Below are 23,420 nucleotides of genomic sequence, written 5' to 3'. Positions count from 1 at the left end.
TTTGTAGCAAAACAAAACAAACACAAAACTCAGTAACATTTATGGCTAGAGCACTACATTTCTCTTTTTTCCTTAACTGGAAATGGATCATTTCAATTCTCACATGAATTCATTTGAAAAAGTAATGCATTCAACAGATGAATGGATAAATCAAATATGGTCTATACACACAGTCTTAAGATAGAAGGAGAATCTAAATGTGCCACAATATGAATAATCTTCAGGACATTAGGCGAAGTGAAATAAAATAGCCACAAAGAACACAAACACTGTATTATGAGCCTACTTATGTATGCAGCCAAATTCATAAAACAGAAAGTAGAAAGGTGTAGGTTGCTGGGTGCAGGGGAGGGTGATGGTTTAATAGATATACTTAACGCTACTGAACAGCACACGTTAAGAGTTAAGATGTAAATTTCATGTTATGTGATTTTTACTACAATTTAAAAAAAAAATCAAGCACTGATTAGAGAAGAAATGTCTCTAAAGGTCTTTGTTTTCAACTCTACTTTTCTTATTCACGTTGAAAACTTACCATTGGTGGGATGACAGCAGCTCGATGCTGAAGCTGAGGCAGGTCCAGTGGGTTTGGTTTTATGGGTGATGAGACCAGTATAGACCCAGCGGGATTTAACAACGAAGGCTTCGAATCCATAGGAAACATTCTGAAAATGCAATTAAAAATGACTAATCAAAATATTCTTATTCAAGACTTTTAAACATACAATCATCATAATTCCTTGTAAGTTAACATGTACATACACACACACATATCACATTAACCTTACATATTTGAATACTAAGGAAAAAATCTACAAGGCTAAATTTTCAGGTAAAGAAACCTAATGTTAATTTATAGGTTGATATTCATCTGCATCTAACCAACAGAACAGTCTGAACAAGGGCCATTAGAGAATGTCAGGTCCTAATTTACCATTAACATAGGTTACAAACTAGTGTTTTGCCAAGATGAGAGGGTATTTTTTAAAACATCTGAATAAACCACCATCATTTTAAAATCAAGAATTTCACCCAGGGACTTCCCTGGTGGTCCAGTGATAAAGAGTCCGTCTGTCAATGCAGGGGACATGGGTTCCATTCCTGGTCCAGGAAGACCCCACATGCCACAGGGCAACTAAGCCCACGAGCACCACAACCACCAAAGCCTGAGCCTAGAGCCTGAGCTCCACAACAGGAGAAGCCACCTCACTGAGAAGGCCATGCACTGCAACACAGAGCAGGGCCCACTCACCACAACTAGAGAAGAGAAGCCTGCACACAGCAACAAAGACCCAGCAATGCCAGAAATAAAGAAATAAAAATGACAAAAAGATTTCACCCATAATTCCAGACTCCTGATTTCTCATGAAAACTGGGGAGAAACGGCGCCAGAGGCAGCACTCCCACGAGGCAACAGCAGGTTGAGCTCACATGGCTGCCCGTGCTCCCCACCCAGTTTGTGCTCCCTGTTCACCCTCTGCCACCTCACACCACACCACTTCACTTAGTTTCAGGACACACACTTGAGTAAAAGATGTCCAGAATAGTAACTGGAACATTATACCTTATAGGCGCCATCATATTTCCCAGTGTTGTCAGTTACTGGGAGAGGTGAACATGTGAAAAGGTATGAATGTGTAGGAAAACGAGAATGTGTAAAAGAAAACAACTTTTTACCAAAGAATCAAGATAATATTAAAGATACAAACAACAGAAAGTGTCATTTTGCCAGCTTGGAAGCGAAGTGAACTAGAGGATCGTCCAGAGAGTGTTACCATGTGTTGATAAGGAACGTCAGAATTTCATGACCACTATCACAGTCAGCCCTCAGGTGCTCCTCCCCTTTATGATTACTGCCATCCTAATTTTCCCTTCACTCATAAATTTATAAATAAGTCACTAAAGCCAACAGTACAGAACACATAACTCTTATTTTAGATGACATATTTCAGTAAAGCATGCTTAAAAAGGGACCATACATTTATGTTTATGAACCCATTTATGTTTAAAGTTTGGAACAGTCAAAATCCACAGTATCGAGACATGAGAAAAAGAATGCTAGAATCTTCAATTTTCTGAAAAACCATGGTTAAGTAGAAGCCCTATATTATTTCTGATTTTTGCTGATTAAAATTCTATAATCTACCACATAAAAATCTCCTTGGAGAAATCATGATTGTTATGTTCAATATCATTCTAGTATTAAGTCCCATTCTTTAGTATATAAGATGTACAATATACTGGAAATGGACCGAAAACACAGTGACACCAGAACGCACTACAGAAGCAGAGCTCTGAGCAGAATCTGGCTGTCTCCTGAGAGCCTCTTTCTTATTAAAAAGGGGGAAAATAGAAAAAAAGAGTTGAGTTGGGTTTCTGGTTAAATGACATTTTAGTCTAATTCATTCTACAGTGTGCACCAATCAATTTAACATGGAACAAATGATTCTAGGTACTGTGATTCTAGGTGACTGCATTTCTTTCAGGGAAAAGTAAACACCCAAGAAACTGAGTATACTAAAGAAGGTAGTATCTACTCCTATAAAAATTTATTTTTGTTAACAGCAATTGTTATAAAAAAACATAAAGATTATATATTTATAATATTAATTTGACTAAAAGTACTTAATCTGTATCATACCTGCACTTTAAATTACAAATATGAATCATCTACAGTTTTAAGTGATACAAAAAGGTGACCATTACAATCACCTCTAACTTCAATCAGATTATGCTTTCTAACACACTTTTCCTCCAGTCCCCATCTTCGCCCTCAGCATCTCTCACATCTCACACGCAGGCACTGAGGCCTTGCTCCGAGGGCATTTCATCCGAGGGCAGAGCTGGGGCCCCCGCCTCCTGCCTGCCCCTTCACCACCAAGTCACATGGCTCGGCCACCACAGCAGCAGGCAACTGCGGTTCTGGTCACAGCTCTGGGAGCTGACCGCCCTTCTCTGCTATCATATGGGATGTACCTAACAATTGATATGGAAAGAAGTTAAAGTCTTTTTCTTTAAAAAATAACGACCACACAGTTCTTTTTGGTTAATCAGGTGACCAGCATCAGAACCCAACAGTAAAAGCAGACAGACTCTCTCACTGGCCAGTATTTACACAGGAGCAACCTTGGCAGCCAGCACCACCCCGGGTTCAGTCTGCAACCAGCAGAATAAAGACGGGGGAGGTCAAGGAGGGAGCCTCACCGCTGCCTCTCGGGCTCCCCGTCCACGTCCTCGTCCGCACTGCAAGTGGCGCTGGAATCGTGGTCAGACAGGGGCTCAGGCCTCGGGGCACTCAGCTGTTGGGCCACCCCTAGATCGTCTTCTCCAAGCTCCGGCTTCTCGCCACTCCTCTGCAGGTCTTTGTCTTTGGGGTCCCCTTCAACTCTGGATGGGCTGCTTTCTGGAACCCGCATTTCAACATCCACAGCATCGGCCTTGGTGGCCGAGGGGAGGTCAAGAGCAGAAGTGCCTTCAGCCCCACGCTCCTCATGCTCCACCTCCATCGGCTCGGCCGTGTCCACTGTGATGCTATCGTTCACGGGGGCTTCGACATTGTCATCCTCGGCCACTTTTGTGCTCGCAGCTGCCGGCGAGGGAGAAGGCCTGGGCACGGCGTCAGGGGTGGCCTCCAGCTCGGCCGCGGCCTCAGCAGTCCCTCGAGGCGGCGCATTTTCAGTGCTGTCTTCGCCAGGCTTGACAGCTTCAACTGGTGAAGGAGAAGGAGCACTTTCTGTATCAGAACTATTTTCAGCACCTTAAAGATAATGATACAGCATAAAAATCTGATAATGAACATGTGTCAGGTGGTGACAGAAGCCATGCTTGAAAGTACTTGTTTAGGATGGGTTATCCTCCTGTGATGACCTCCCTGAAGTACCACAGCACTGGGAAAACAAGTTTTCTAAAAAGTACAAAAGGGAAAGCTCAAATTGCCTCAGTCTTTGGAAACAGAAAGCATAAAAGCTTTTAATGTCCAAAAATAATTCATACAACATTTGAAAAAGATAGATTAAAAAATAAAACTAAATCAAAAACATTTCCATAAAAGATGACATTCTGATTTATTTCTACCAGTCCTGTCTCTGCTTTTTTAACCCAGGAGAGCTGATATTAGAACAGCACCATCCAAAGAGGAACCTAATGCACATTACATCTGTAATTTTAATTTTTCTTGTGGCCACGTTAAAGAAGTAAGAAGAGAGACAGGTAAAATTAACTTCAACAATAATTTTATTTAACTCAATATGTGCAAAATATTACCATTTTAAACATAACCAACATAGAAACCTAGTAACAAGGTGTTTTACCTTTTTTAGTACTAAGTTATCAAAATTTGCTATTTCACATTTTGGCACATCTCAACTTGGTCGACAGCTGTCCCTTGGTGTCTGCGGGGTACTGATTCCAGGAAAACCCCTACACCCCACCACAGATACCAAAATCCACAGATGCTCAAGTCCCTTACATAAAAGGGCGTAGTGTTTGCATACAACCTATGCACATCCTCCAGTACTCTTCATATCATCTCAAGATGACTTATGACACCTACTAAAACTTCTGTCTGAAGAGCTGTACAAACAATGCAAAAGCTGTGTAAATAGTTGCCATGGTGTGTAATTCTGCTTTGGGGCACCTTCTGGGTTTTTTTTAATATTTTGGACCCACAGCTGGTTGAAACCGCATATGCGGGATGCTCAGGTGGAGGGAAGATTGCAATCACATTTTAAGAACTCAACAACCACAGGGGTGTCCAGTGGCTACCTCACTGGACAGCAAAGCTCTAGGACAATATTACATAGGTTCTGTCACTTAATTTTTTGTAATACTGGTCTTTCCCACCATTTGTTCTATCTCATACATGTACCTTTAATGCTTTTACCTAGATATCACAAAGAAATTACAAATTCTCTGTCTTACTCTGGACTGGTATTCAACTCTCCCAAGTCTCAAATCAAACTCTTTTTCAGAGTTTAGTATCCAGCAAACAAACTAGGAACCCAGGAGTCATCTTCCACACGATCCTCTGATTTATTTCCAGATTCTACACCTTGATGAGTCATACATTTCTCTCTAAAAATATCCCTCAAGTCTAGCCATTTCTGTTCAATTTCACAACTGCCACTTGACTCCAGAAATGATACCACCACCCCAGACTCCTCTCTACCACAAAGCCAGAGTGAATTTAAAAGCCAAATCTTACCAAAACTCATTCCCACTCTCTCCCACTTAAAACATCTCCAGGAGCCTTGCTGCTCCCAGGATCCAGTCCCAAGCTGCCGGGTGTGGCCAGCTTGAGAGCTGCCAGCTTCCTCTCCAGCCCCGCCTTCTCTGTGGCCTTCTTTCATTTCTGTGAAGGTCCATGCATCCCTTACCACTGACTACACACATTCTGAATGGCTTTCATCTACTCTTCCCTTTGGATATTAGATCAACTACCACATGCTTTAAAAAAAGCCTTCTATGATTTCCACAACAAAGTTGAACTTTGCTACTGATGGCTCCCACAGCACATGTACTGACAGCAGCTACAATTTTACTTTTGTTCACAATTACGTGACTCCTGGCTGTTGCTCCCATGAGCCTGTGAACACCATACGGGCAAGGATTACACATTTCGCTTTTCCTTTAGTCCTAGTGACCAGCACAAGGCTGAGGTCCTGGCACAGAGCAGGCTCACATATCTGATGCGGTGTGAAATGAATGAGCGGCTATGAACATGTCTTTAAGTTTATGTCACCTTTCCTCTATTACTGGACCCTTGGGCTACTTTCAATGCGACACTGCTACGAACAGGACACAGAGATACTCACTTCAACATTATGTTTTTGATTATTTTCTTAAAATAGATTACAAGACAACACAAAAATTTACATCTCCCTAAAATTAATACATACAACTCCAGTGAGAATCCCAAAGGTGTGTAAGACCAATTTATAATTTATGTGAAAAAATAAGTCCCTGAGAAAATTCAAGAAAATCAGAAAATGTTATCAGCATAGGAGAGACTTACTCCTCAGACATTTAAACTCACTATGAAATAAATGTATTACGACACGTTTGGGGCTGCCCCAGAGACAGCAAGACAGAAGAGAAGGTCAGGAACAGGTCCTGATGGATGTGAGGAACTGATACACGCCAGAGCCAGTGCTTTAAATCTCTGAGGCAGGATAACAGCTAATGAGTGCAGTTTCTCAGAACTGGTCCTTTGTGTGGAAGAAAAACACAAACGCTGGCTTACATAATGCAGAAAAAGAATTCCAAATGGGATAAATCCTCTTGAAACTCTTAAGAAGATAATCTAGTACGAAATACAAATAACCTCAAGAGATATGGAGAAATATTTTAAGCAAAATAGGGAACTCTGATGCCATAAATATATCATTTTTATATTAAAAAAAAGTAAAAATAAAAACTTATATGATCATATGAGAACAAATACTTTTCACACATAATATTTAATAACCTGACAAATTCACGCTTTCATTCATTCAAATATGTGCCTAACACTGCCATGTAAGAAGCTGTTTGAGGTCCTGGTAACTCAGCTGTGGGAGACGAAATCCTAGGGTGAAACAGGCAATGAGCAATAAACACTTGACACATCAGACAGTAATAAACGCAGTGAATATGGAACTCAGCTGAGAGCCAGTGGGTACAGAGGCATGGGAGCGCTCACATGACATCGCCAGAGGCCCGAAGGAAGTGGGGAAACATATGCCAGGAATACATGAGCACGTGGAAAAGCCCCTCACGTGGGGTTGTCAGCTTGGGAGCAGCAATAAGGACAGTGGGCAAAACAGAGGGAGCAGCGCCTCACACCAGTCAGTGCCATCATCAGAAAGACAACCAGTGACAACAGTTGGGGAGGACGTGGAGGAAAGGGGGCCCTTAATGCACTGTTGGTAGAAGGGAAACTGGTGCAGCCACTATGGAAAAGAGTATGGAGCTTCCTCAAAAAATTAAAAACAGGACTACTATATGATCCAGCAATTCTATGCCTAGGTATTATCTGAAGGGGGAAAAAAAACACTAACTTGAAAAAATATATGTACCCCAGCATTCACTGGAGCACTATTTACAACAGCTAAGATACAGAAGTAACCTAAGTGTCTGTCAACGGATGAAAGGATTCATAAAATGTGGTGTGTGTATACACACACACACATATATGTAAACATATATAAATATATGCCTTGTCATTTTTGACAACACAGATGGAACTTGAGGGCGCTGTGCTAAGTGAAATAAGTCAGAGAAGTACACTGGATGATCTCACTCACATGTGGAATCTTTATAAAGAAAACAGCACCAATAGAGAGAATAGACTGGTGGTTGTCAGAGGCAGGAGGTGAGGAGTAGGCAAAAGGAATGAATGTGTCAAAAGACTCAAACACCTAGTTATAAAATAACTAAATCCTGCGGATGTGACACGCGGCATAATGACTACAGTTAATTACACTGTGTTGTAAATCTGAAAGTTGCCAAAAGCAGACATTAAAAATTCTCATCACAAGAAAAGTAACTATGCAATGACGAAAGTTAACCAGACTTACTAGATGATGAACTAGACTATTTCATAATGTACAAGTACTGAATGATTATGTTGTTCACCCGAAACTAGTGTAACATTATATGTCAATTTTCTCATTTAACCACAGTAAAAAAGAACAGAGTGAGCAGCAGAAGGGCCAGTGCCTACAGGGAGGCTGCATGCCTCACTGTAGGCCTCCAGCTTTGATTCTGAACGAGATGGGAGAAGCATCACAGGATGTGGAGCAGAGACCTGACCTGATTTGTATTTTACAAGGTTCACTTGGGCTGCTCTCTGGAGGAAAAAAAATAAACAGCAGCAAGCAGACCAATCCAGAGGCCACTGCAAGGAAGGGACAGTGGCTCTAAGTGGGGTGGCAGTGATGCAGGAGAGGAGGAGATCTAAGGAGATGCACCAAACACACCCAGGGGGAGACTGGAGGGAAAGGGAGGTGTGGAGGTGAGAGACACAGGTCAGTTTCAGATGCTGTTAACCCTTAGGTGCCCAAATACAAAGGTTATACAGGCAGTTAGATGTGTGAGCCTGGACTCAGATAACAGCTCAAGTCTCAACAACAAAAACAAAATCAAAAGACAAAAGCTCAGAAGAGCACCTCACGTGTTGTAAGGTCTAATGGACAGCAGCAATTATGGTTGGTGAAAGATGCTACCAGTGTTGAAAGGCAGACAAAAAGCTAGACTATATCATCCTTATTTTCAGAGAGGACAATGGCACCCCACTCCAGTACTCTTGCCTGGAGAATCCCATGGACGGAGGAGCCTGGTGGGCTGCAGTCTATGGGGTCGCGAAGAGTCGGACACACTGAGCGACTTCACATTCAATTTCACTTTCATGCATTGGAGAGGGAAATGGCAACACACTTCGGTATTCTTAACTGGAGAATCCCAGGGACGGTGGAGCCTGGTGGGCTGCCATCTATGGGGTCGCACAGAGTCAGACATGACCGAAGTGACTTAGCAGTGGCAGCAGCAGCATCATTTTTATTCACACAGTGATGGAAGCCAAGTTCGAGGGCAAACTAACAAGTCATTTCTCCTCCAAAGCCTGGAGGACATGTCAGTGATTAGGCAGATGACATCATCTGACATAAGCACTCCTTCAGTTATCTTCTTTCAAGTCACAGCGCTTTACCAAGCACCAGCCAAGTGTGAGTATCTTTTTCTTCCCCCCTCAGAACACCTCAAAGAATGATTCAGACCAAGAGAAAATCTAAATTATGACAAAGGTTTGGTCTTCTGATGTAACTCACCTAATTACGAAAGATACTCATATGGTCAGACGTCCATTTAGGAAGCTGACACGGAGACTTGGTCTCTAGCCGCTATCTCCACTCACCCACGCGCAAGAGCCTGAGGGCATAAACCCATGTGGCTTCAGGATCTCCCTGAGCTGAGCAGTTAAGACCGATCAGGGCTCAAGGAAAATGCACTGTGCTTGCTGCTCTTCTCTGACAAGTGAAATTAAGTCAAAGGAGCTGGAGACCCACCATTCTGGCGGCAAGTTCATTTCCTACTAATAGGAAACCATTCCAGGGATCTCCCTCATAGCTCAGTTGGTAAAGAATCTGCCTGCAATGCAGGATACATGGGTTCAATTCCTGGGTTGGGAAGAAGACCTGGAGAAGGAAATGGCAACCCACTCCAGTATTCTCACCTGGAGAATCCCATGGACAGATGAGCCTGGAGGGCTACAGTCCACTGGGTCGAAAGAGTTACACACAACTTAGCGACTAAACCAGCACCACCAGATGTCACAACACACACACAAGTACAAATGGCATGATGTGACCAGGCCAGTCCACACTAGAGCCCACGGAAGCATCGCTGCAATACCAGGTTGTAATTAACCTGACCACCTCATTTGACAGTTTGGAAAAGCTTCACACGAAGACAAAGAAACAGGAAGAGAAGAGAAGGAAAAAGTCATTTCGTGGTGTTCAGTTTGTAAGAGTATGTCAGCCCATGCAACAGGATTCCACGTTCTGAAATAAACATACATATGACAAAAAGACTTGGCCCTTGTTATGCACCAAACTGTGTCCCACCCCACCCCCAAATTTATGTTAAAGCCCTAACCCTCAATGTGACTGTATTTGGAAATAATGCCCTTAAAAGGAGATAATAAAGGTTAGATGAGGTTATAAAAATTGGGCCCTAATTTAAAGGGCTTCCCTGGTGGCTCAAATGGTAAAGAATCTGCCTATAATGCAGAAGAGACCAGGTTCAATCCCTGGGTGGGGAAGATCTCCTGGACAAAGAAATGGCAACTCACTCCAGTATTCTTGCCTGGAGAATCCCATGGACAGAGAAGCCTTCTGGGCTAAAGTTCCTGGGGTCACAGAGTCGGACACGACTGAGTGACTAAGCACTAATACAATAGATAAGTTTCTATTGTTTAAGCCACTCAAGTCTTATGAAATACAAGCTTCATGTACATTTATAACCCAGGCAATACTGGCTACCAGTTACAACCCTATTGAAGTCAGCAAACCCTGAGGACCTCTTTCCAAATGCCAACCACCCCTTCAGGCTGCTTGCAGCTCCTCAGCCCGCCCCAGGCAAGCCTGCTCCAGTGGTCTCTCCATTTTGGCAATACCACCTTGGTTTTCACAAAACCTCACATAATAAAGTTCACTTATTGCTCAAAGTCAAAACCCATTTCAAGATAAATTTTAAGTTTAAAACCCAATGACAACAATTTGTAGAAAAACCAAAATCTAGTATTTCTAAAACTCCTGGAAGGTGTAGAACCTTTTAAGCTGAAAACGTAAGCACCTACAAAGGAAAATGTAAACAGATCTAATTACCTGTGAAGCTTTAATTCTGGTAATTTAAAGATAAAAAGCAAATGAGATAGAGAAAATATCTGCATACATAAAACATGAATACGTTTAAGATATAACATATGAAAAGCTACTGGAATCATTGTGAACATCCCCACTTGAAAAGAGGACAGTTAAAAGAAATTCACAGAAACTTTAATAGTAATGTAAACTAAAGCAAATTAGGTACCTTTTTTAATTCGAAAAAAATCAAGAAAACATTTACTTTTTGAGGAAGTTGTCACTAATTTTTCAAATAGCATAAAGGATTTTATTTAAGTTTCTTGACATTTTTTTGGCCAATGCCTCTGGGCCATTAATACATTTTTTTTCAGGAAAACATCAATATGACATGTTCAGCTTTATAAATGCTGAAATAAATCAAGCTCAATAAAATAAAGAAAGAGGAAAATGAAACTGAAGGTACTGACAGAACTAACAAGTGTGGCAACGACAGAGACACACTGACAGCTTATGGACATCGGCACTCAGTGTCTCAGGTAGGACTGCCACCCTTCAAGACCTTTCAACTGCAGCACCTGGACCATCTCAGGAGCTACATAAATACATGTGTGATTGAATGATAAATACACTGTGTTCTCGTTTCCTGAATGAAGCAATCCCTAGACAGCCAAACAACTAAGGCACCTGTCACGCATGTGGGCCAGCAGATGCCACAACCAGACGGAAGAGTGGTGGTACCTTCACTGTCCTCGGGGTTCTCCTCTTCGTTAGAGGCTTCAATGTCCTCGTCCTCCTGTGCTGAGACGGTGGAGGCCACGCTTTCACACTGAGACACGTCTCGCTCTTCACGGGGCTTCCGTGAGGCCTAGAAGAGTAAAAATACTGTTACTTGGGATTTATATAACTGAAAGGAAAGAAGCAAGCCTTCTCACAGCTGAGGTGAGGCAGAAGGCATACACTAGACCAGCAGCTGCCTGTCCGACAGGCACCCTGGCTCAGCGGCAGGAGTCCCCTCAGGGGCCACTAACAGGCCTTGTGTGCAGATGGATCGCTTTTATCCAAATGATCAAAAGTCACATCCAAACCATTTTTGGAACTACTTATCACTCTACATGGACAAACAGCCAAAGCCTGAAAGACTCCTGTTCTTCTCCCCCTCCAAAAAATGTTATTTTTCTAATAAAAATAACATATACATTTATTTTCTAATAAAAATAATGTCATGGAATGTGGAAGACAGAAAATTATGTTAAGAAAAATAAAAATTGCTCATAATGCTAGCAGCTAGAGAGTCTCATCAGAAAAGTCTTTGAGTAGTGTGAAGATGTTAAGCTCATGGTGAGAGAGACACATTTACCAAAATTTTAATTTTTGCCTAAAAGCTGGAAATTTAAAAATGGCAACCAGTATTAATGGATGTTTTCTTTCAAGACAGGCTCATTCATTTTCAAGAAAATGTCTGCAAACTTTTCAGGTCTGAAAAGAGTAGTTTTTCTGTCATTCTTAATTAAAAATGACATTGGATGACAAAGGTGAGGTTTGTTTAGCTTGGAGCTCAAACAACCCAAGTGTGCGTTTCGTTGAGTGCTACCCTGGCCCAAGACAGTGCAGAGGGCTCTCTGCCCCACCCATCATCATATAGACATGTGTGCAAGACTCAAGGTTTACCAAAGCCAAGTTTTATTTGCTTCACCAAGGGCACTAAGTGAAACTGCTGTTTTACAAAAACAAAGCTGCAACTGCCTGGAGATGAAGAGTGCACTGAGCTTGGCGGTGCCACCAGAGGCCACACTAAGGTACCAGCACTCTCACTCACAGCTTCTCGGACCCCATGGATGCAAATGTCCACATAGTGGGAAAGGGAACATCTTAATATTCTTAGGAAAACAAAATATTCATGGAGCCCTCAAAGGGCTCTGTAGACTCTGAGAACACTGGAATTTCCTTGTTAACACATTTTCAATAATCTCTAATAATGTTTAAATAATTTTTGCCGTAACACTTCAAAACTTGCTGGTTTTTAGTCTTTACCCCATGGAGTCTCTGAGAAAACGTCTTTTTTCATAAGCCAGATCAACTCATTCAATATGGTCAATAGAACTCTAAAGTTTTCAATTCAAACTCCAAAATGAGTATGTTTTTCAAATCCAGTTTACAGTAATTCAAAAGTACTGCACTGCCATTAGTACTAACAGAAATTTTACTCTTTGGGTAATAAACAGAGTCAACTTGTGCCAAGAAACTAGCATAGCCTTTATAGGTAAGGCTACAAAAAAGTTTTCTTCAAAAACAATCTTTGAAGCGCAAAAAATACCCCAAAAAAACAGTAAGTAAAAGATTCACCACCTCTGATATACTTACTTTCTGTTTATGTTGCTGCAAAAGGTTGTCAAGATTGTGCCTCCGTTTATAGTTAAAATAGAAGTTTTTACATTGGGCTTCACTTTTAGTTCCCACCATCTTGGCAATGGCTGCCCAGTTACGACCATGTTCCACTAGACCTGTATTTTAAAAACAAACCAAACATTAACCTAATAGTCACCTGATACAGCAAGCAAGAAAAATAATACAGTACCCCTAATCCTTGCACTCACCATCATTAACATTGTGTTTTCAGTTATTTATTGATACATTTCAATGCTTACTGAAATGTGATTGACACAAACTCATTAACAGCTCTATTTTTCTATCCAAAGTTCAAACATGCTCAATATTGGAAGAACGTGACCCTGTCCTTGCTGTGTTATCTCCCAGAGGACCAGGACAATGCAGACACACAGGGAGAGCCCAGACACTGTCAACTGCGTGGTTAGGTACTTCTAGATCCTGGGGAACACTGTATCAGCACAAAGTTAATAAGGCAATCAAATGTGAGTAATTAACACCAAGTAAAGACACATACTTGAGGCTCCAGGTATAATCAACATGTCCCCAGTCCATTTGCAATCAAGGATCCCCTCGAAAATATCAACTAGGTTTTCTTAAACCTTCTATAATACAATGCATCACAGGAACCTATGCAATGACTTCCTTCCAACAAATGACACACATATATGGCACACAGAAACATATGTGCACGAAATATGGGCATATAAACGCATAAACACAGAGATATACATTAGACATAGGTGTATCCAAACAGGAATTTCTAGTGCAAACTCAACAATTGGTGGGGAAAACATCAACTTTTCAAGGTTAACACCAGTAGATTCCTCCCTCACAGTGAAAACTGAAGACCACCTCCAGATTCTGCCAGCGTATGACAAAAGCTGAGAGGAAGGGGCATGAGCAGTTGGGTGTGGGGATGTGCCTCTGACCAGACCACGCTGTGACCACATGGGCATCCATTTACTGCGCTGTGACAGTCAGATGACAGCAATGCATATACAACCGTCACAGAAAACACACCTCAAATAAAAATACTCTGAGGACAGAACACTCAACTGCTGTATTTTAGGCAAAGTTTACATGATTCTTAAATGTGTTACTCATTACCAGCTAAATAGAAAATAAATCTGAAATGTGTCACTAAAAGGTCAAGCTATTTGCAATAATTTCTCTTTGGAACTGCAAGGTAAATCCTTAACCCTCAAAAGAATTGGCTAAATTTTCTCAAAATAATTTTACTTAAAAAGTAATTTATTTATAAACCAATTATTTATCCTTTTAGAAATTTTAGCTAATTTCAAACTGTATGACCTGTACTTTATACAGGTCATTTATAAGCAAGAAGAGAATACAAGACCCATAGTGTTCCAGAGTAAAATGAAGGCCATGTGCTACATAAGTGTCAGAGGCAGAACTCAATCCTTCATCTGTCTGGCTGCAAAGTCCATGCTCTCATCTTTGAATCACAGCACAATTTCTTAGCAGTTGGTAATCAAACTTAGCCTTACTAACTGCAAAATGAGGAAACAGTTATCATTCTATTAAATGCAACTTTTAAATAAGAGACTTTTTATATCAAATACCTTCTAAAACAACATTAATTGCATTTAATCACAACTCTTCTGTAAAACTGAAAGTAGCTCACCTGCTCTGTAACAAGACATTCAAAATAAAATGAGAGAGAATGTTAAATCGCTCAAAAGTGGGTCCCTCAAACAAGACACACTGGGGTACCTTACAGAGCAGGATACCATCAAAAAGACCTTCTAAGTGTACTTCTAAATTCTGCTTCCATTGTGGAAGAACTTTTTTTTAATTAAAAATAAATTAGTTCTGTGTCACTCATTACTAAGAACCCTAAAACAAACAAAAACAAACCCAAAGAACCTGAACTACTATCATTTACCTTTTTTAGCAACTTCCATTTCTTCTTCTGTCCATCGAGAGGTTTCTACAGGTTCCGTAGAAACTGAAACAAAGGTAGAACTCAGTAAGTCAGAGAGAAATCATCCATAGATTATACAGCACCAAGCTGTGATCTGTTAACTCCAAACACACCTCCAAACTCTCACCAGTTATCTTTCTAAAGCACCAATCTAATTACAATACTCATCTATTTAAAAATATTTGTTTTGTAAGCAAAGCAGGATATAGTCAAAACAAAGCCCACCATGATCTGCCTCCATCCGCCTATCTAAATTATTTCCTTCATTTTATCCTTGTCATTCCCAGAACTTGTACTTTCTTCATATCAATACTTCATGTAATGATAAACTTGGTACCACTGAGCCACCAGTGACAGGACTCATCATTAATATGATCCTTTTATAAACTAATGAAGATAGTCCCTAATAAGAGAGAAAAATGCCTATGCTTAGACCCAGTATTTCATTGTCTAAGAATTTATTCCTATGAAAGTTAATTTAACAGAAAGAAAATGCCATGTGAATAAAGTTTTTTTCATTATAGTGCCATCTATGTTAGCTTTAAAGGGGGAAGAGATAGCCAACATCTCACAGCTGTCAAAAGTGAAAATAAAGATCACTCAGAAATTAGAAAACATTCATAACAAGTGCCCGGTTGAAACCTCAGAAAACAAGGTGGCACACACACTAGGATCACAACTAAGTTCAAAGGAAACCCACGGTCTTAGGGTAGTGAGATCAGGGCTGGTGCTCTTTTTCAGAAGACTTTGATATTACAGTCTAACAAATGTAAAGGCCAGAGTTTCAGATCAGGATTTCTAGGCTGCCTGTATCAGACGTCCCTCCTGCTGTACCCCAGCACTGAAACAGAACCCCAAACAAAACTGTGGCCCATTCGCTCCAGCCCTGTCCACTCACTGGGCTCTGGTGGTGGTGGCAGAGGTGGCGGGGGCTCCTCAGTGGCCGCCGCCGCAGCAGCACTGGCTGCCGCAGCCTCACTGGTCATGGACCTGGTGATCCGGCCCTTCCGACGGCCCTGGCTATTGGCGGTCTTCCGGCCCCGGGGTGTGGCCTGCTCTCTCTCCTCAGTTTCTTCTGCTGTCCCCTCTGTCTTATCCTTTTCCTTGGTATTTTCTCTAGAAACAGTGGCCAAAGAACATTTTGTGTGATTTAAAAGTATACATACACCAAAAAGATTAAAGCTTTGAAAATTCTTCAAACAGAAACGGAACTCCCCCTAATCCCCAAACTCTCAGTTACCTGGAATAACCACTTGGGCTTCTCATCAACACAAACTCAATCCATCCAAAGACATGCCCACCCTCCCTCCCTGCTTCCTCGGCCCCAACTACCTGTTGTTGACAGAACCAGCACACTCCCCATCACCCAGTTGACAGACCTGACTGCGCCTGCAGCTCTCTCCCATACTCGTCACTCCCCGTCAGTGAACCTTCCAACTCACTAACATTTCTCCCACCACCTGTGTTTCTATCACCGCTGCCCATGACAAGAGCCCCAGCAGCCCAGCCGCAGCCTTTCACGCCTGCTTGCTTGCCTCCCACCTCTCCGTTCATCCTAAACTGCTCACAGAGCCACATTCTAGTGGAAGAGCTGTGGCAGGAAACCACTTCAGCCATGCTAAGCCTACCTATTCCCAAACAGAGCCACACCGCTCCCTGAGTGAAGTCCACATTTGAGATTTCTTTAAGGCTTTACATATCGAACCCCAATCTCCTTCTACTTTTCTCCTGAGGCGTCTGATGTCCCAGTCTAATGAAACCACTGTCTGCCATTTCCCAAGGAGGCCTATCCATCCACACTACACCCTCTATTGTACCCACATTGACCACTAGCTCCTGCATGAAGTCCTCTAGACTATGCAGGTGGAAGAAAATCTCAAGCTCTTCTCAGTCTCCCAGCTTCTGCATATGCCTTCCAGGCCATTTTCTTCTCCTCCCACTTGGATCTTGCCTAATTCCCCTCCTGGCCTATAAACTGCCCGAGAAGAGCACACGTCATGTAGGTCTCTGCACCCTCCAGAAGACTGAGCTCTCAGAGCAGTGTATGAGCACTCATTAAACAAACCAGGGATTTTAAGAACAAAGTCAAAACGAGATGTGGCAGTAACTTATGAACACTTATGAGTAACTTATAACCACTGACCATGTGGTGCAGACAAATGTTTTATCTGAATAAGTTAAAAAAAAAAACAAAACTATAGGTTTCATCTTCCTAAACTACAAAATTAGAATGGCGTGAGTATCCAACACTTTAAAAACCATGACAAATGATTTAGGCTGCTTTAACTGCCTCAAAATCAGACAAACCTTCAGTATTTCCGAGAAGATTAGAGAAATAACAAAATAAATATTAAAAAGAAATGAAAAAGAAAAAAAAAACTAAGAAAAAAGCAAAAAAAAAAAAAAAAAGAAATGAACAACTACACAAGCAACAACTACTGTGTATTATTTAGTCCATCCCTTCTGAAACATACTAGGTCATATCTGGCAGGTAAGTCCATCAATCCAAAAGTTATACTTACTAGAATATTCCACCCCTTAATTATGTCAAATAACTACTAGGTGACAAAGCACATATCCCACTGATTTCTCTAAAATCTAAAATTCTATACCTTCAATAGAGTCAATCTCATTATTTTCAAATAACAATAATATTTAACTAACTCACTTAGAGTCCTCCTTTTCATCTTTTTCTTCTTCATCTTTCTTTTCCTCCTCTTTTTTTTCTGTTTTTTCTGCTTTATCCTCTTCCTTTTCTTCTACTTTTTCTTCTTGTGAGGGTCGAGCAATTTGCTGCTAGAATGAACCATCATTTGTAAAGTTGGAAAGTTAAAAGAAATAGCTCCTCAAATTGTAATGATAATAAATATCTATGCAACAAATCAAACTTATTAATTAATCTTCCACAATGTAACTAGGGGTCATGTATTAAAAATCAGCTGAAAGCTCTTTAATGTAGTCTGTATGTATTGCTTACAAGGGTACACACACACAAATGCTCCTTGTGTTTGGATCCAGAGAGGTGACAATGTTAGGATTCCACTTAGAAATCTGATGTTGATACTCTAATTCCAACATCTAATCTGTCACTTAAACATTTCAATTCTGCTGTGAAATTTGATAAACTATAATTTATCAAACCATTGCCCCTAGTGTTAAGATATTTAATACGTTGCCAATTTTTTCATCATTATGGATAATACTACAAGAAACGTCTTTATGTTGTTTGTCTTTGGGGGAAACATTCTTTACCAGAATAGTAGACAGTCATGGTCATTATCAAGAATGAAGCAATTTAGAAAAATACTATGGATACAACAAAGTGAAAAGTAAACATTCAAATTTATCTAAGCTATAATTACAACTAAGTGACTGTAAATACGCATATAACAAAGACTAGGAGAGATAAGATATAGACCCTTATATCTCTGATGTCTCGACTACTAGAATTGTGACTCTGAGAGAAAGTAAAATTAAGTTTGTGTTGAGTTCTATTACATTTGTTTATTGAAGAAATCCAACGGCCTAACTGAACAGGACCATCCCAGGCATAGTAACTCTTTCCAGTCTCTGCCCCTTCCCACAGGGTGTGTGCTCAGGCTACCCTCAGCACACCCAACATTTTCATGCCTTTGCCCAGAACAAAGCAAAATTTTCCTTAATTTTTGATGGAATCTCAAAGTCTTTTACTGACTCCCCAAAACTACCATTAGCTTTTTCCTTAAGATAGTTTCTCTTCAGTCTTCTCCAGAAAATGTCCTACACTATGCCTTCTTCTAAACCAGGTGGAAAGAAGAATCAGAACCCGTCTTCTTCCCGACTGCCCCTTCTAGAACACTGTTCAACCATGGTGTTTAAAATCTTTTTACAAATTTCACAAAGTCTACCTATGACACCTTTCTTCATCATTTAGTGTTAAGGACTGACTCAAAGTCTCCCAGGAACAGAGATGACTTTATCACATGGCTCATTAGGCCTTGTCATTATTCTTCAGATTCAAGATGCTAGTCACTGCCTTTTCTATCAACATGATATCCTGCGTGTGAAATACTTTCAGGTCATGCCCATCAAAACCTCCCACAGGGCATCACCACCACCATCTTCAGTGGGCATGCGTCACCTCCAGGACTCTGTGATCTACTCACATGCCGCCCCCGCCACATCCCACCTTTCCACTGTTGCCAATCCTGCTTTCTGTCCTCATGATCTTGATTCTATGAAATTTCCACAATTCATCAAGAATGGAATCCACTCTTTCACTCTGGCCCTTTGGCTAGACTGTTTCACTATTACAACTCCCTGCTGGCCTTATCTGACCTTCACAGCTTCACACACTTCTAATTGCAAGTTTCATTTTCTTTTGCGTATGCATTATCACCTTAGAGAAAACTAAGAAATCAGGAAGATTTTCAAATGCATACTCTCCAATTGTGACTAGTTCTGCTTTACAACTGGGAATGTTTCATTTACCCCGACTCATGAGTACGCCACAGTGGTTACAAGACCTGTTTCAAATGGCTAGCAACCTTACCCTGCACCCCACAAAGGTAGTATTCATCTGTCATCTGAACCAACAAGATGGCACACCAATGACAAAGTCAGCCGTCTGCCTAGCAAGTGAGCTGCATAACCCAGAAACAGTTTACAGCCCCGAGAAGTCATGGGGAGGTGTCAACTCAGCTGAAGACAAGGAAAGAGGTCCACTGTCCTCAGGTCTGAACAACACATGTAACTGTATTGCCCCAATACTCTTCTGCCCCTAACACCAACCAGGGTCTTCAGGTAAGCAAACACCCCCACATGCCCTGCTGCCTGAAACCAGCCCACAGCAGAACCTTACAAGCAAGGGGACATCTGTGCTCTGCACACACTACCCACCAATGCCCCTCACTTACTAGGATCTCAGTCCTGGCCCCTCACCCCAGTTGCAGTTTCCCCAACCTCCAGCAGCCTTTACACAGCTGACTCCTCAAATGCTCTATACTTTTCTTGACCAAAAAACACTGCTTCTGAAGTCTGTGAGACCACATCCCAAGAGGTGGCATTGCTCTGGAGGAAACAATGACCCAGAACACACAAGACACTTCTGACCACACATCATGAGGGAACTTGTATCTGGAGATCAGCGTGACCAGGGAAGGCAGGCGGGGGCTGTGGAGAACAAAGAACTTCAGAGCACTCATGATGGCAGTAGAGCCGCTGTGTCCACAGGCGCCACTGTCCTATGAGTGGTCTCAGGGCATGTGGCACACAGAGGAGCAGGAGGGAGCTGTGGAGGCAGCTGACCAGCTATTCGAAGGAAAAGAGCTTCTAAAGTTCTGAACTGCCACTGTGAAAACACACACTGTACTACATTAGACACAATCTTCTGACATCAAGTGCTTCAACCCCAGAATTGAAGCTAACCTGAAACAATCATGTTCCAAGTACTTTAGCAAACAACCCTTGACTCTGTAGTCACCTTACTCTACCTGTCCCCTTCGCAGAGCAAAGGACTGGAAAGGGTGGTGTATTCATTAAGATATCACAGTGCTTGTATATAATTATATTACAATTGTTAACTCTGACATGCACCATTTCAATAGCATGAAAATATAAAACTTCTCATTAATTTTGGTATACCAGAAACTTAAAATGCATTCAAAATAGAAAATGCAACACATTAAATATAGATTAACTTCAAAATAATCAAAGCATGTTCATAACATTCTAATTAATTTGACAGAAAGATCAATTCCTAAAGTATCATTACAGAGAAAGCCCCTATTATAAAATTTTTCATCTTTATATTCCACCAACCTTGAAATAGCTTCCATACAATAATGAAACATACCTGGTTTCTCCCTCTGCGTTTTCCGTAGTTCCTTCTTACTAGGGCTTTATAATTCTCATTTTTCTTGGTTAAGTAGTAATATAAAACACAATCGGGAACACTCTATAAAAAAAATTGAGGATCCAATGCGATTGAATTTTTTTAAAAATCAAGTAACATCTTCACGGAAAATCTCTAGTGTTCTCAAAATATAAACTGGAGAAACACAAATGGCTAACTCTTTAAGGCATATCTAGGCTGTAAAATATACATATACAGTATCTACTGTTTTGATGGACAATTACAGCAGTCTTAACACAGATTATGTAAAAGATACCAGGAACTATCAGAAGCATTCAAGCACTTTCCTATTAACCAGTAACTAAGTCCTCTTTCTTCCTCTAAATAAGTAAATATTCAAAATGTCTCTTTAAATATTTTGTTCATAAACCCAACATCTAATAATACATTGTGGAACAAATTCAGGGAAAATCAGGACTCTAAAATTTTAATTAGAAGTTTAATTGATGTTCAGAAAAACACTGCAACCTGTGTGTTTTTAGGGAAACATAGTATCAGGTCATTTTCATTAACCATGAAAATTAGTCTGTGTTGTGCTTAGAATCATCATATGATTGCAAACGCCACTATATTATTCACATAAGAATCTTTTCTGTGTCAAGCCCTTTGCAAAAACTCAAAACTACTTCTGTGCTTGAGCACACAAAACCTTCAAAGCAGCAACCAACCCAAATCTATCAATAATCTCAGTGTAAACCATTTCCTACCTTCCTTTCCAAGTAAGATGCAATCAGTCCAAAGTTTTTTGGGTGCTGGATAAACCTGAGTAAAAGAAAAACAACACACACACACACACACACTCTTTAACAACTTAAAAAGAGGTGGGGGAAGCCCTTGGGAATACAAATATAATGTAGACTAATTCCTAGTGACTCCTAAAGGCCAATGTCCTCTTAAAGGGCACAGATTCCTGGGAACAGTCCACCAGGAACTGACTGGATTGGGATACAGTATTGCACAGATATCTGTAACTTTCAAATGCACCCCCAGTGATTCTGACACCACTCAGGTTTGGGTACCACTCTTAAAATGCCTCCACATCTCTGTTCTAAGCTGGTACCTACATTTCCAGCTATAAATTTACAAGAAGGTTGCATCCTATCTGTCTTCTCTGCCTCCCACGTTATTCAAATGCCAAAATGGGGCCATGTTTTGGGGAAAACAGTTCAATTTACAAGTAAATGCCAATACTTTTCACTAACTCATATAAACTTCTATTAGAGAATAATTTAAAATTTAAATTACTTGTCTTTAAAGATCTCCTTCTCATGGTCAGTCCAAACATTCATGAACTGCCTATCTTTATAAACCTTCATAGGGTCCTCCATGAGCCCATTCATGTTAATGAACTTGACCCGTCTCTGTTCAGCATCAAACATCATAGGTGGGATCACAGAGAGCTGTCGCATTTGTTTCTCATTATTCTGAAGGAAAACAAAGAAGAAATGCAATGTACACAGAATTAAACTTAAAGAGGGCCACAGAATGACTATCTTAACAGACACTGAAACACCACATATGCACTTTAATGACAACGGCAGTGGTACCATAACATCTAAGATATGATCATTATATACGGATCTAATAAATACTCATTGTACGAATAACAGAGGCAGAGAGGCAGAAAGTACATGTACTTTTTTAAATCCACCACTACAATGTGAGAAGAGTTCTTTCCTTAAACGCAGCAGATACTTCAGCTAAAGGATCTTAGACCTAAAGGACACACAATGATGTCAGATCACTGAAGTAATGACCTTATGAAGCACTTATTAACATTAATATTGCCTCATTTTAAAAAGTCTCAACATCATTTTATAGAATAATAAAATAGAAAAATACACAGACAGGAACCACAATCTTAAGGTCATTGATTTTAAATTAACTAAACTTACTGAAGTATCAAACACTTCTTGCTAATCTTACATAATCTTTCCACTGCAAATTTAAGACTATCATCCTTCAAATTTCAACTAAAACTTGGTTTCAGCTATATAATTTATCTTCCCAAAGCTTAAGTCAGTAAGTTCACAAGTACAAACTTCAGTGAGAAAACCTGTACCAAAAATTATAACTACTGACCCCAACACAAGGCTAGGTCTTCTTCTAAAAACTCTTCTCCTAGCAGTGGACATTGCCTTAGTCAACTCCTGACAGAGTTTCTCATTTTACAGGGACTCTCAAGTGGTAAAGAACCCGCCTGTCAGTGCAGGAGACATAAGGGACACGTGTTTGATAGCTGGGTCAGGAAGATCCCCTGGAGCAGAAAATGGTAACACACTCCAATATTCTTGCTGGAGAATTCCATGGACAGAGGACCCTGGAGGGCTACAGTCCATGGGGTCGCAAAGAGTCAGACACGACTGGAGTGACTTAGCACATTCTACCTTAGTCTGTCCAAACACCAAAATGTGGTTTTGGACAGACACACTAGCTTGACATTCACCTTGACATTGACTAGCTTCACATTCAGCTAGTATTCACCTAATAATAGCTTTGGTTGCTTACAGATGCCCCCCCTTATAGAATCAGATCAAACAGTAAGCAAAGAAATTAAACGCAGAGTTAAGTCATCACTGCAGAGATCACAGCCACAAAGCCTGAAATGTACAGCAATATAATAATTGTCTTTGATTATTACTTAAGAGGGCTACACCTTCAGAATTGAGAGATGAGGTTTTCAAAAAGCCATATTTTAAAACCAAAACTAGCAGAAGTTAATATATGGCTTTTGGACCAAACTTCAGAGAATATGAACCCAGCTATGAAGACTCAGTGCTAGAAACTGAAACTTATTCAGAACTGATTTATTAACATCATCTTGATCACACTCTAGACATCACCCCCCACTCCA

The 23,420-nt window shown here is 40.7% G+C and overlaps 1 protein-coding gene across 41 annotated transcripts in view; it reads right to left on the bottom strand.

Moving 5' to 3' along the window:
- NCOR1 (nuclear receptor corepressor 1) overlaps positions 1–23,420 on the bottom strand; it is a 154,513-nt gene that overhangs the window by 39,321 nt on the left and 91,772 nt on the right. For 32 of the 41 annotated variants that reach the window (XM_060395456.1, XM_060395457.1, XM_060395460.1 and 29 more), the window contains 10 exons: positions 21,812–21,990; positions 21,274–21,328; positions 20,507–20,608; positions 17,342–17,469; positions 15,572–15,789; positions 14,635–14,697; positions 12,702–12,841; positions 11,079–11,205; positions 3,205–3,757; positions 536–665 (listed from right to left, as the gene is read on the bottom strand). In XM_060395456.1, coding sequence (XP_060251439.1) covers positions 536–665; positions 3,205–3,757; positions 11,079–11,205; positions 12,702–12,841; positions 14,635–14,697; positions 15,572–15,789; positions 17,342–17,469; positions 20,507–20,608; positions 21,274–21,328; positions 21,812–21,990 — 1,695 coding nt within the window. Of the gene's footprint in view, positions 1–535; positions 666–3,204; positions 3,758–11,078; positions 11,206–12,701; positions 12,842–14,634; positions 14,698–15,571; positions 15,790–17,341; positions 17,470–20,506; positions 20,609–21,273; positions 21,329–21,811; positions 21,991–23,420 lie in introns of those variants that run through there. The other 9 variants (XM_060395462.1, XM_042256679.2, XM_042256682.2 and 6 more) reach the window with 4 other exon arrangements.

Source organism: Ovis aries, chromosome 11 (assembly GCF_016772045.2).
Source record: "Ovis aries strain OAR_USU_Benz2616 breed Rambouillet chromosome 11, ARS-UI_Ramb_v3.0, whole genome shotgun sequence".
In the NCBI taxonomy this organism is placed as follows: domain Eukaryota; kingdom Metazoa; phylum Chordata; class Mammalia; order Artiodactyla; family Bovidae; genus Ovis; species Ovis aries.
The sequence above is the reverse complement of the archived record's forward strand: the minus strand, read 5'-3'. Positions and strand labels throughout refer to the sequence as shown.